The sequence below is a fragment of the Nelumbo lutea genome, chromosome 1 (genome assembly GCF_056320005.1).
Source record: "Nelumbo lutea isolate HS-2025 chromosome 1, American lotus-T2T, whole genome shotgun sequence".
In the NCBI taxonomy this organism is placed as follows: Eukaryota; Viridiplantae; Streptophyta; class Magnoliopsida; order Proteales; family Nelumbonaceae; genus Nelumbo; species Nelumbo lutea.
In genome coordinates, this window is record NC_142684.1 from 178,753,690 (window position 1) to 178,767,648 (window position 13,959).

The 13,959-nt window shown below is 41.2% G+C and overlaps 1 protein-coding gene across 6 annotated transcripts in view; it reads right to left on the reverse strand.

The window, feature by feature from the left end:
* The window catches only part of LOC148879505 (DNA (cytosine-5)-methyltransferase 1-like), a 171,442-nt gene that overhangs the window by 11,436 nt on the left and 146,047 nt on the right, over positions 1-13,959 (reverse strand). For 3 of the 6 annotated variants that reach the window (XM_088961046.1, XM_088961044.1, XM_088961045.1), the window contains one exon: positions 7,787-7,952. The exons of 2 other annotated variants lie outside the window; for them this stretch is intronic. In XM_088961046.1, coding sequence (XP_088817172.1) covers positions 7,787-7,952 — 166 coding nt within the window. Of the gene's footprint in view, positions 1-7,774; positions 7,953-13,959 lie in introns of those variants that run through there. One more of the 6 variants, XM_088961047.1, reaches the window with a different exon arrangement.

Consider the following 13,959-nt stretch of genomic DNA (forward strand, 5'->3'; position numbering starts at 1 on the left):
AATAAGTTAATCTTTGACAAATTACAGAGAGGCCCTTGAGTGAGTAGGAAAATACAAAAAAAACAGAATATTACAGAGTATGGGCCCAGAATAAGGCCCACAACAGAGAGAAACATAACATAACATGAAATGACAGTCTATGGGCCATTCGGCCCATCTTCTCTACACTCCCCCTCAAGCTGAGCATAGATGTTAATCATGCCCAGCTTGCCAGTGTCATGTTGAAGCCTTGCCTTGGAAATGCCCTTGGTGAGAAAATCTGCCAGTTGTCCTTCAGAAGTAATGAATGGAAGACACACTTCACCGGAGGAGACTCTTTCACGAATAAAGTGTCTATCAACCTCAATATGTTTGGTTCTATCATGTTGTACCGGGTTGTGAGCAATGTTGATGGCAGCCTGATTATCATAGTACAACATCATGGGTTTGTCATGATCTACCCCAAGTTCTTCCATTAAGGACCTTAGCCACAATAATTCCGAGACTCCATGTGCCATGGCTCTATATTCTGCTTCTGCGGAGGATCGAGCCACAACTGTTTGTTTCTTACTCCTCCAAGAGACAACATTACCAGCCACCAGACTGCAATACCCTGAAGTAGATCTTCTATCATCAATATTTCCAGCCCAATCAGCATCAGTATAGGCTTCAAGTTTCAGATGACCATGTTTGGCAAATAGAATTCCTTTTCCTGGAGAGCCTTTCAGATAGCACAAAATCCGTTCTGCTGCTGCCATATGGGTATCTCTAGGAGCATGCATGAACTGGCTAATGCAACTGACAGCATACGCAATATCTGGCCTAGTCATGCACAGGTACAAAAGCTTCCCAAGAAGTCTCTGAAAGACCCCTTTGTCTTCCAACAAAGTTCCATCCGAAGCTGAAAGTTTGTGACTCATATCAATAGGAGTTGCAGCTGGTCTTGCACCCAATTTTCCAGTTTCAGACAACAAATCAAGGACATATTTCCTCTGGGAAATAAGAATCCCATCCCTGGATCTGGCAACTTCTATGCCAAGGAAATATCTCAACTCCCCCAGATCCTTAATCTCAAATTCTGTACGGAGGAAAGACTTAAGGCCCAGAATGCCAGAGGCATCATCACCAGTCACTATAATGTCATCAACATACACAATGAGATACACTGCTAGAGACCCGCTTTTTTTCACAAAAAGAGTATGATCTGACTGTGTCTGAACATAGCCGAATTTAACAAGTGCAGCTCTAAATCTCTCAAACCAGGCTCTAAGAGATTGTTTGAGGCCATAAAGAGATTTCTTCAGTTTACATACCTTTCCTTGCATATCTTTCCCATACATTCCTAGAGGAAGACACATGTAGACCTCCTCATGTAAGTCACCATTCAGAAATGCATTCTTTACATCTAACTGATAGAGAGGCCAATCAAAGTGAGCTGCCAGAGATAAAAGAACCCTCACAGATGTCATCTTAGCAACAGGGGCAAAAGTCTCCAGATAGTCAATCCATATGTCTGTGTGTAGCCCTTTGCAACAAGTCTGGCCTTGTACCTCTCAATAGTCCCATCTGCCCTGTATTTAATGGTAAAAACCCACTTGCATCCAACTGGATCCTTCCCTTCAGGCAAATCCACCACCTCCCAAGTACCATTTTCATGTAGAGCATCCATTTCAGCCTGCATGGCATCTCTCCATTCTGGAATCCCAAGAGCTTCTGATACAGACTTAGGAATGGGGTTAGAAGCAACTGAAGAGAGGTAGGCACAATATGAAGGGGAAAGTAGGTCATAAGAAAGGTGTTTGGAAATGCAGTGTGCAGTACACTTCCGCTTTCCTTTCCTAACAACAATGGGGACATCAAGATCTGGGAAGGGGGATTCCAAGGGAGCTGAAGCAATACCTGTTATCTCATCTGTGATTGGGAGGGTATGAGCCTCATCTGTTGTAAGGGAAACCACTTGCTCATTCCTGGATCTCTGCCTTTGATACACTTTGGGATTATGGGAAGGACAAGGAGGTAAAGAAATAGGAGCACTAGGACAAGAGGAATGAAGTGGCTGATCCTCCTTTGATTCATTTTGTGAGGATACAGATTTGTCAAGAGACTGAACTGGGACAGGAAGGGGAAGAGCAAAAACTTGTGACAGACTCTCCCCCTGTTGACAATGTCCTTCCTGAGAGGAACCATAAAAAGGAGAAAGGTCATCAAAGGTAACATCCATAGAGACATGTCTGGTGCCAGTCTTTGGATCAAAACAATAATAACCCTTTTGTGTGGGGGAGTAACCGAGGAAGATGCATTTGTGGGCTTTTGGTTCAAACTTGTGTCTCTGCACACTTGGAATGTGAACATAACAGGTACAACCAAACACACGAAGAGGAATTGGGAAGAGATCCTTATCTGGATGAAGAAGACTGAAGGGGGATTTAAACCCTAAAACCCTGGATGGCATACGGTTTATGAGATAGGTAGCAGTAAGTACAGCATCACCCCAAAATCTTGTGGGAACATGTGAGGCAAATAAAAGGATCCTTGCAACTTCAACAATATGTCTATTTTTTCTCTCAGCAACTCCATTTTGTTCAGGGGTTCTAACACAGGAGCTTTGGTGAATAACCCCCATGTCAGAGAGATACAAGGATAAGCTCTTCTCAAAATACTCTTTTGCATTGTCAGATCTGAAAACCTTAATTTTGGTACCAAATTGAGTCAAAACAAGCTCATGAAATTGCCTCACAAGTCTCGGGACTTCGTCTCGGGATTTCATTAAGTATATCCAAGTGAATCTAGAAAAGTCATCAATGAACAGGATAAAGTATTTGTAGCCCCCCATAGAGGACAAGTGGTAAGGCCCCCACACATCAGAGTGTACAATATGAAAAAGAAAAGAGGATCTTTTATTGCTCACAGGGTAATTTTTTCTACAATGCTTTGACAACTGACATGACTCACAATTGAGACTGGACACACTGACTCCCTTAAACAGTTTGGGAAGCAAATGACTTAAAGCAGAAAAAGGTAAATGACCCAACCGACAATGACTCAACATAATTTGACTGACTGACTCTGAAGAAGTAGAACCAAAAGCAGCATTCTTGGGATGATCAAAGCATTGGCCAGGGGTGTCGAGCAAGTATATTCCATTCGCTTCATGGCCACTCCCAATCACCTTCCGAGACTTCAGGTCCTGAAACACACAGTGAGAAGGGAAAAAGGTTACACAACAATTCAATGACTTGGTCAAGCTACTTACAGATAACAAGTTGGTATTTAACTTAGGTACATGAAGAGTGGAAGATAAAAGTAAAGAGTCTGTAGGCTTGACAGTTCCCTTGCCAGAAATGGGGGCAAGAGAACCATCAGCTAAGGTGATTTTGTCACGACCAGGAAGCAAATCATATGACACAAACAAAGTGGAAAGGTTGGTCATGTGATCAGAAGCACCTGAGTCAATGATCCAAGGGGTCTTGGGATTACCTGAGGTAGATGCATGGTTAGCAGAAGCCCTTATACCTGAGTGAGCAAATGCAGAGGTGGCTGGACTTCCAGAAGGGTTGGATGATGAAGTTACACCTTCAAGCTGGCTGATCATCCTTCCAAACTTCTCATAATCAGCTTTCATGGCTGCCAATTGTGCACTTGCAGACTCAAACTCTGTATCTGTACTTGTGGCTGTATGTGCACTTCCTGTTTTTCTACTGTTATTCTTCTTCTAGAATCGGATAGGGACAAGACTGGGATGCAATTTCCAACACTTGTCCTTAGTGTGTTTCGACTTCTTGCAATATTCACACACCACCTCCTTCTTTCCTGTGCCACTGGGGGCTTCTGTAACCCCTTTGGGTTTGATTCCCATATTTGCAAAATGATCATTGATACTGACCCCTTGAACCTGCACTTGCCTCCTGCTTTCTTCACTGCTGACCAAAGCATATGCTTGAGACAATGAAACATCTTCCTTGGACAAGATGTTTTGCTTTGTAATGTCATATTCAGAATTCAGCCCTGTCAAGAACTCAAAGACCCTATTCCTTTCAACCAATTTCCTATATGTTTCAGCATCCTTAGGGGTATCCCATGTCACGGCCTCTATCAAATCAATCTCTTGCCATATAGATTTTAGGGCTGAGAAGTATGCTGCAAGTGACTTCTCCCCCTGTCTTAGATTCTTCACATCACTTCTCAGTTTGTAAGCTCTGGCAACATTCAACTTCTGGGAGTAAGTTTCTGCAACACTATCCCAGATTTTTTAGCCGAGTTCATCCATAGATAATGCTGACTAATCTGTGGCTGCATTGAGTTCACAAGCCACCCAATCACTGTGTAGTTTTCTTGTACCCATCTCTCATAAGATGGATCATCCTCTGGAGGAGCTTTCTTGCTCCCAGAAATAAAACCCCATTTTCCTTTGCTACAAATGTGGATTTTCACTGATTGTGACCAAGCCAAGTAGTTGGTCCCATCAAGCTTAACTGTAGTTATAGCCAGCATAGAATCAGTTGGGGTTCCCAAAATCTGTCCATATTCAGCAGCATTCTTGTTTTCAAGGCTTGAGAAATCCATCATGTAAAGGCTCCAATTAGGATTTTAATAGGTTTCTCAAGGTACTGGGGTCTTGATGAGTTTAGTTTGAGCTGAATAGGTAACAACAACTAGCTCACAGAATCAGTTCAGACTTGATAACTGTGACAGTCCAGTTCGGTGGTAGTTTTTTCTTTACTGTTTCACCCTTTAAAGGACACCCAACAAACCTCCAATCACAAGGTATTTCAGGTTCTCAACAGCCGTTGTCCCAAAGAGAAGAAAATAGGGCCACAGTCCTTAAGAGACCTTTCGTCGAACACTCAGTGTGCAGTAGTTAACAGCCTACTGTTAACTAGAAGAAACCACTTCAAGGTGTTCAGTATAGGTCCAAGAAGAGGCTGGGATGAAGATGAGACTAGTGCCACTTAGTTTTAGATTAGTTTCAGCAGCTCGACAGTCCAATAATCAGCCGAATAGCACTTCCAAAACAACCCAAAAAAACAGTCCAGCAACAGTGGGCCGAATGTATGTGGGCTTTGAATGCTTTAATAGTCCTCCCAAACAACAAAAAAATAACTCAGCAAAGGACTGAGAAAAAACTTACAGCAAGAGAGTCTCTGGTTTGAACTATAAACCAGGCCGAACACTTGTTCTCTGAGATAACTTCGAAAGTCCTTTTCTCTGATTTCAAATCAGGCCAAACAACTTGCTCTCTGATTCTTCCTGGTCACCGAACCCTTCTCCAAGTGTATAGAAACTTGGGCACCCTCCAATGACCTCCAAGAACCAGGCGGATGACTGTAAACTTTCAGCCCTAGAACCTCCTCATGTAGTTGGCTGAACTAGAACCACATGAGGGACACGCCAAGCAATGGCCTGCTCTGATACCAAGTTGAAAAACAGCCCACTTGATGTATGGAACTGTTTGAGATTAGATGCAAACTAGAAAATGAACAAACAAGAGAGGAAGAGAAGAGAGAGCTGGCGGCAATGAGTGTTAGAGAGTAAGAGGTTCGAACATAACCCTTCTCTAACACTCTAAACATCTTATTAATAAGTTAATCTTTGACAAATTACAGAGAGGCCCTTGAGTGAGCAGGAAAATACAAAAAAACAGAATATTACAGAGTATGGGCCTAGAATAAGGCCCACAACAGAGAAAAACATAACATAACATGAAATGACAGTCTATGGGCCATTCGGCCCATCTTCTCTACAACATCGAAGTTGACAAGCATTTTATTAGAGAGAAAGTTATCACAGGCTAAGTGTGTACCCCCTATGTCACTTCTGAGAATCAGCTTGCAGACATCTTTACAAAGGGTTTAAACCTTTCTAGACATCATGATCTTTGTGACAAGTTGGGCATGATTGATATCTATGCTCCAACTTGAGGGGGAGTGTTGTCAGTTGTTTATGTTTATGTATTCAGGTTTAGTACCATAAGGGTACTGATGTAATTTCCTCTTTGATTACTGTTCGACTGTACTAGTATAAATAATAATAGATCATTCTTTCGCTCCCTAAGTTCAATAGGGGCTTTTAGTCCTCTCGGCTCTCCTCTCCTCTCTTCCTCTCTTCTCTCCTCTTGTCTATCACTTGCTCTTACTCGACAGTGTCCTCTTTGGGCGTGAACACCAACTTTGGGAGATACTGCTTCTCCGGATCAGGTATAATCCTCCCTTTTCTTTTTGGTTCAGATCTGGTTCGATTATGGTTCAAGTAGGATCTTTGAATATTGTATTCTAAATCTAGGGAATACGATTCCCAGTTGGGAGAAGGTAGGAAAATTTTTGAAATTCGCCCACCCATTCCGCAATCTTTTTGGTGTCCATAAGATGGATCCTATCATTCTTTCAGATATCATACAATAACTTATAATTCATCAAATAGTGTTTGAGCTCCCATGTACTAAAATTCATTACAAGACATATCAAATTGTTGTTAGATCAATGAGTTTGATGGACTATAGTTCTCTCTTACCTTGCAAATCATTTAGAATATATAAATTAAATTATTTTTTATTTTTTGGCTTTTTCTAAACAATTAAGTAAAAACCATTTTTGACAAATTATTCTTAGATCAATGAGTTTAATAAATCATTGATAGATCCATATTATAGTTCTTTCCTACAATGAAAATGCTTTAAAAATTATTTTCTTGTAATTTTCAGATTTTCCACTTCTAGAGGTGGTTATGAGTTATTATGGTGGTCATGACTGCCACCACAGATCCTGAATGATATGTGCCACATTCCAACTGTGCCCCATGCCCTGATGCCCATGCTTTAAGATACCAAAACAATATGCCCTGTATCAGGCATATTGTGTCAATATTTTGAACCTTGTTCATAAGTTGACCTGATTGGATTGGATAACTCTATAGTGCAAGAGACCTTTCATCATCACCATCCAAGCCTTATCCCAACTATATGGGGTCGGTTACATGAATCCTGTTTTGCCATTCCATTCTATTTAATGCCATATCTATTATTAAATTGTTGGCTCTTATTCTCTTAAACAATTTCTTACTACCCTTTCTAGCCCCTTCAACTTGCAAAGGATCACTTCTTATGGGTGTTGTTAAAGGTTTTCTGTGCACATGATCAAACCATCACAGTGCAAGAGACCTTTAATAATAAAATTTCCTGTTCTCTATCATAGTTTTTCTTTCTTTCATCTCTTTTGCTAGATTCACTTCTCAGTCATTGAACAGTGACTAACAAAACCTGGTCAAGCACATGGCCGCTGTTATTTCCTTGGAAAAGTAGAAAGGCACGATCAAAGGCCAAGGTTGATTTGATGAGATGGAAAATATAATACTTCAGTTACTATGTTGTAGATGGTGCGGAGAAATGTGCTACCTTCACTATGATACAATTCCATTGCAATATATGGTTTTGACTTTTGAACACAACCTATGAGCAAATATTTGTAACCTGTCTTGCTGAAGGTCAACTGAAAAAAAGGTTTTTCTTCATCATCTGTGAGCACGTTATTACCAACTCAAGTCCATCAATTGGAGAGTTTGATTTTTAGTCCTTACAGCTCAAAGGAAGAAAAAGAACCTAACCATAAAAGCTAGGAGAATAATCCGCTAGGACAAAACCTTTCTTATTAATTTCTACAAATTTTATTGGATTAGTAGTGTCCTCTCTCAGTTTGGCTTAGAGGGGCCAAAGAATAATGGGCACAGAACATTGCCTGATCAATTAATGTAGATGTTTGTGCTGTGCAAATTAGAAGATTTAGAAGAGAGGGCATGAAAAAAATTACTGTTCTACCTCAGATGAAGAGGATTGCACCGACTGAAGAGTGCTTGAATGGGAAAAATTGTGTGGTAGAGTCATCAGTGGTTCATCCCCAGTCAGCTTCAGCCATGCCATCCCCATTGTGTACCCTAGAGCTCGTGCAACTGGAACAGCCACTGCATTCCCAATCTGACAATATCTGCCAGTACAATAAAGATTAATATACTAGACTAGTTCTCATGGATCATGAAGAATTTTCAACTGAAATGGCAACTGGAAACTGTAGATTAAACAATTGACTATTAAATGGTGTCACATGCTGAAGAGGTTAGTCACACTGGATGTGGAAAACTATGGTTGGACTTCTCAATCTCCATATTACAGAGAGACACCAGGAAGGTCAAAACTTGGTGTTACAAAAGAAGTATTACCCCAAAAAGGAAATTCAGAAAATTCTCATTTGGCTTCAAGCCATCATTTAGAGATGGTTCGATTTAGGACTAATTATTTGGAATTAATGCCAATATAAAATTCAAAGAAACACCAACGGTGCAAACTATCTCCATAAATGTATTCACAGAGATTTTGCAGTGCTGGTAAGGTGTCATTTGTAATCTTTCTGATACTGATGGAGCTGATACTATTGTCTGAACTGAATATGCAATGGCATCATTGATGTGGTTTCTGAATTAAGATGCAACTCCTGGTGAATTAGCCGACTCCAACTGTCAGGTCTTCATCATGTAGGGTAGGTATATCTCAAAGTTATCAATATTACTTTTATAAATTGGTTTTGGGAGCATTTAAAGTATTCTGTTTCTTTTATCTCCTTGGTGGATGTACCAATGTGTCTATTATAGTTGATGCCTTGTTTTGATGATCCCATGTGAGATATTTGAGTTCAATGGAGATCTGTCATTGTGTGCCCCCTTTCTTCCCAGTCCAAAAGAAGTAAAGAACCTTGTACTTGGCTCATATTCCACCTAATCCTCTCCTACACTTATTCTTATAGGAACAGTAAGTCAGGAACCTTTCACAGGACAAGACTAGTGAATGCATGAAGCACAATAAAATTTTACCTTTCCACCATGATACTTGCCCCAAATTATACAATTTTAGTTTGCTACAACAGTAGGAGTGCCGTGGTACTTCTACTTTAAGGGTGAACACAGCTCTTGTTCAATTTGTTATTCTCACAAAGACCTATGATAACAGGATAGACTTGAAGGAAAATGAAATAAAAGACGGGGATGACTAATATTCAGTTAGCTTTTCTTGACAGGCTAATGAACAAGTGTTGATGTATGGAAATATAATAGGATAAAAGTATGATATTGGGATAATGCACAGGAGTATTGGTTATAGGAAGCATGGGATCACGAATAATGTGATAGGTTACTGCCTATCACATTGCGGAGAGAGAGAGAGAGAGAACGAGTATTCTTTCTTATTTTCATTGACAGAAGGCGCAGCTTATATAAGCAGTCGCTGGCCGTTACATTGCAGAGAACCAACTCAGTTGGTTATGATAGTGGAATTAGTTGGGATTCCATCGAACGTGGCCTATAGCTGCTCAGGTGTTTGTCAGGGATTCCTCTTATGTGTATACACCATAGTGATTGGTGGTCGTGGCCCATTAGCATAGCGAACTGGGCTTGGGCCAGCTCCTGTGTTCTCACCATCTCCTCCCCCCTTCAGTTTGACCTTGGCCTCAAGGCCCAGATCTGGGAACTGGGTTTGCAACTCCCAGTAAGGTTCCCAAGTGGCGTCTGTTGTAGGTAGTCCCTCTCACTCAACTAGAGCCTCCTGGATGACCTGCTTCCCCTTTTTAACCCACCTGAAGTCCATTATGCTCTTGGGTTCAGTAACTAGGCCTCCATCATCTGTGAATGTGGGCAGTGTTGGGTTGATGATGGCCTGGGGGCTGGTGCACTTCTTGAGCAGGGACACATGGAAGACTAGGTGAAGGGGGGAGGAGGGGGGAAGCTCCAGCTTATAGGCAACAGGACCAATTTCCTCCAGGATCTTGTAAGGACTGAAATAATGGGGTCCAAATTTTGGCCAGGCCCTCTTTGTGACTGAGACTTGACAGTAGGGTTGCAACTTCAAGTAAACATATTCCCTGATCTGATACTCCACCTCACGATGCTTCTTATCATAGTAGAACTTCATCCTTTGTTGGGCCCGGTTCAGGTTGAACTTGAGTTCTTGCAATATCTCATCTCAATTGATTAATCGTGTCTCCACTGCAGCCACATTAGTGGACCCTGATTCATATGGCAAGATGGCAGGAGGATCCCTTCCATACACGGCCCTGAAGGGGGTCATGGCTGTAGCCCCTTGATAGGTAGAGTTGTAAAAGTATTCGGCCCAAGGCAATCATTGGGCCCCGCGGCCTATCCCCTGTAAAACACCTCAGATATGTCTCCAAACACCTGTTTACCACTTCAGTTTGGCTGTCGGACTATGGGTGATAGCTGGTGGACCGGTGTAGCTTAGTTCCCTAAAGTTGAAAGTACTCCTTCCAAAACTGGCTAAGGAAGGTTGGGTCCCAATCCGAGACAATTGACTTGGGAGTCCCATGTAACTTGGCAACATCCCTGATAAAAACTTCAGCAACCATTGCAACAGTGTAAGGGTGCGGAAGTGCTGAAAAATGTGCATACTTGCTCAAGCGATCGGCGACCACCATTATGACTGAATACCGGTTGGACTTGGGCAGCCCTGTAATGAAGTCCATTGAGATATCCTCCCATACCTGGGCAGGTACTATGAGAGGCTGCATCAGTCCGGAAGGTGCTTGAGAATCATACTTTTGCTGCTGACAAACAACACAGGCAGCCACATATTGTTGGACTCTTCTTCTCATACCAGCCCAATAGTAGTGTGAAGACAGCCGTTTATAAGTCCGTAAAACACCAGAATGCCCCCCTTGAGGAGAATCATGAAACTGTTGCAAGAGAGCAGGAATGTGAGTGGAGGAGGAAGGTAGCACGTACCGTCCCTATATAGGAGATCTGGGCTCATCATGCTGTATCCTGGTACTGAGGTGGGGTTGTGTTGGTAACGGGCCCTTATCTGTGCCAATTCTGGTGCTTCACGAGCCTCCAACCTGATTGCCTTGAAAAAGGGGTGAGTGGGCTGGGAGCCCGTCAACTGATGGAACTCAATTACTCTCGAGAGGGCATCTGCTGCCTTGTTGGTGGGCCCAGGTTTGTATTCAATTGAGTAGTCGTACCCAAGAAGCTTGGATACCCACTTTTGCTGATATTCTGTGTGGACCTGCTGCTCCAACAAGAACTTAAGGCTCTTTTGGTCTATTTGAATGATGAAATGTCGGCCTAGTAGGTAAGCCCGCCATTTCTGGACGGCTAACACAACAGCCATGAGTTCCTTTACATAAGTAGAATAACCTTGGGCCTAGGCTGTCAAGGCCTTGCTGTAGTAGGCCAATGGTCTCCCTTTCTGCATCAAAAATGCACCTAAGCCTATACCCGATGCATCACATTCCAACACAAAAGTATCACTGAAGTCTGGTAGCATCAGAATGGGCGGGGTGGACATGGCCCTCTTCAGGTCTTCAAAGAGGCCTGCTGGGCTTTGGGCCCCCAGATGGAGTCCTGCTTCAACAAATGGGTTAATGGTGCTGCAATCGATCCGTACCCTGGAATAAAACACCTCTAGTAGCCAGTGAGGCCAAGGAACCCCCTAAGAGCCTTCACTGTAACGGGGGTGGGCCAAGCCTAGATACACGAGATCTTCTCTGGGTTGGCCATAACCTGACCTGCTGTAACAATATGGCCCAAATAGTGGACCCTGGTCTGGTCGAATGTGCAATTAGATAGTTTGGCATAGAACCCATCTTCTCTCAGTACCTCCAAAGTCTTTTCAAGATGTTGCAAGTGTGTGGGCCAATCGTGGCTGTAAACCAGAATATCATCAAAGAATACCAGTATGAAATGCCTTAGGAGTGCTTCTCTTGCCCAGTTGGTCACTACTTATAGGAGTGTTTCTATTGTGAAGTACAATGTCTAATATGCCCCTACATAAATTTGAACAATATCTACACATGATAAAATACAAGAGAATGACAAACACCCCTGTTCTCATGCCACCTAAAATCTTTCCTTTAAGCTAACAAACATGTATCATGTAATCCTAATCAATGTTTAAAAATGTGGAGGTGCAATTTGAGGTATTCAATTGCTTGGAGGCATGAGGCGTAATTCAAAATGTAAGAGACATAAGCCTCCTAAGTATCTTCGTCTATTGGGGTGTTAAAAATGGATTAGAAGGATATTTTAGATGCAAAAAGACCAAAAGCGTCAATTGAGGCTTCCCAATTTTTGGCCATTTTGGAACTTCTAGGTGCTTGTCTTCAGGTCTTCTCATCTTTCTAATACCAAACAGAAAAAACCAAAAAGTGATAGACTGCATAGAAAGACTCGCCAAACAACACCTAAATTTGGTTATTTCCCTAGTATTATATGGCAATAAGCATACATCTTTATTGAAAAAATTACAATTTCCCTTATTAAGAACATTCAATTTCCTATGAAAACATGGCAAATCATCATGTCTAAAAGACAATAGTGTTTTAAATAAATTAATTTCAATATTGTTAAAAACAATACAAATATAACAAGTACATAATAGAACAATTTCATATCAAATTAGAAACTAAAGAAGGATGAAATTTTGTAAGAAAAAAAATTAAGATAGAAAGTAAAAGAGAAATAGAACAAGGGTAGAAACCGTGGAATCATTGTTTTATTTAATATAAGAGGGAGAGAGGTAGAGGTGTAAATTGGGTCATGTTGCTTGCGGCTTAGCTCGATTTGTATGGACTGATGGGCCGTGCCAGGCTTGGGGTTTCAGGTCGGTGGTTCGAGCTGACACAACCATATATATATATATATATAAGCAATTGTATACACCAAAATTCATATAAAATAAAAAAATTAAGGTTTTTTTTTTCAATTTTTTAAATAAATAACTTTGGCCCGATCCACGGTCCGACCTGGCCCAATGCTTAGCACGACCCGTTTTACACCTCTAGAGAGAGGAAGAAATAATAGGAAAAAAATACAAAAGAAAAAAAAGCCTCTTCATCCTTCTTTTCTTTTTCTCTTCTCAAAACCCTTGAATCTTTTAAATTTCAAAAGTATAATATATATATAGTATTAATAGAATGTACTCCTCGACAACTATGCAGCCCCTAATGTTAGGACAAGGCATTGTTGACTTGAGTGTGCTTTAAAAAAAGCACCCCATTTGAATTCATTATTTATAGTATTCGTTGTTTATTTTCCATATTAATTGTTAATATGGAAAGTAGTTTATTAGTATGGGAAGCTCCTTGTAGTTCAAGTCTATTGGTTGTTAATTTCTTGGGTGCTTTTAGGAGTCCTACATTTTCTTTTTATTTTCTTTCCATCCTTCAAATAATTTTGAGAAGGATAGCCAAAACAAGTCTATATATGGGTGTTTCTTTTTCAAATGGTGGAATTTATCATGACCTCATTGGGAATAATTGAGTAGTTTCTATATAGTTACCTAGAGGGGAGGTTCTCTATTCTTTGGTGCATTCCCTTACTGTTAGGTTGAAGGTTTTGTATGTATGGATGGTTCGGCTGATAAGAGTTCTTATTAGCCTGTATTTGAGTTTAAGTTGTTATGTATTGGGCCTGTGTTAATGGGCCTACGTCTGTTTAGTGTTTTAAGTTGTCTGAGTGTCCCATCACTAATAAGGGGCATCCCAGTCATTTCATGTAACATTGTACTGTACTTTAATATAAATAACAGTACTGTTGACTGGGAAAAAAAGTTCGACATTTCAGCATCTCTTCTTCTTCTCCTCTTTTCTGCTACTTCGGCTACAGTAGTTTAGCTTTCATGGCATCAGAGCATTAGCTTCTTCCTGGTTTCAGCCGGCGCACACTCTCTTCTCTTGCTGTCTTTTCATATTCTCTCTTCCTTTTCTGGGTTGCTGCAGTAAAGACCTAGGGGTGTAAGAGAGTAAAGCAAGTTCGAACCTAGGGTTTCTCTTGGTCGTAGGACTCAAGGGAAGTAAGACCCAGAAGTAGATGTCCTACTAGGTTATTTCCAGCAAATAGTAGCTATTTGGCTACTAAGAGAGGTCTGTATAGGACAGACCTAGTTGAGGACTGATTTCAGCAGTCCTAGCACTAGCCGAAAGGGGGAGA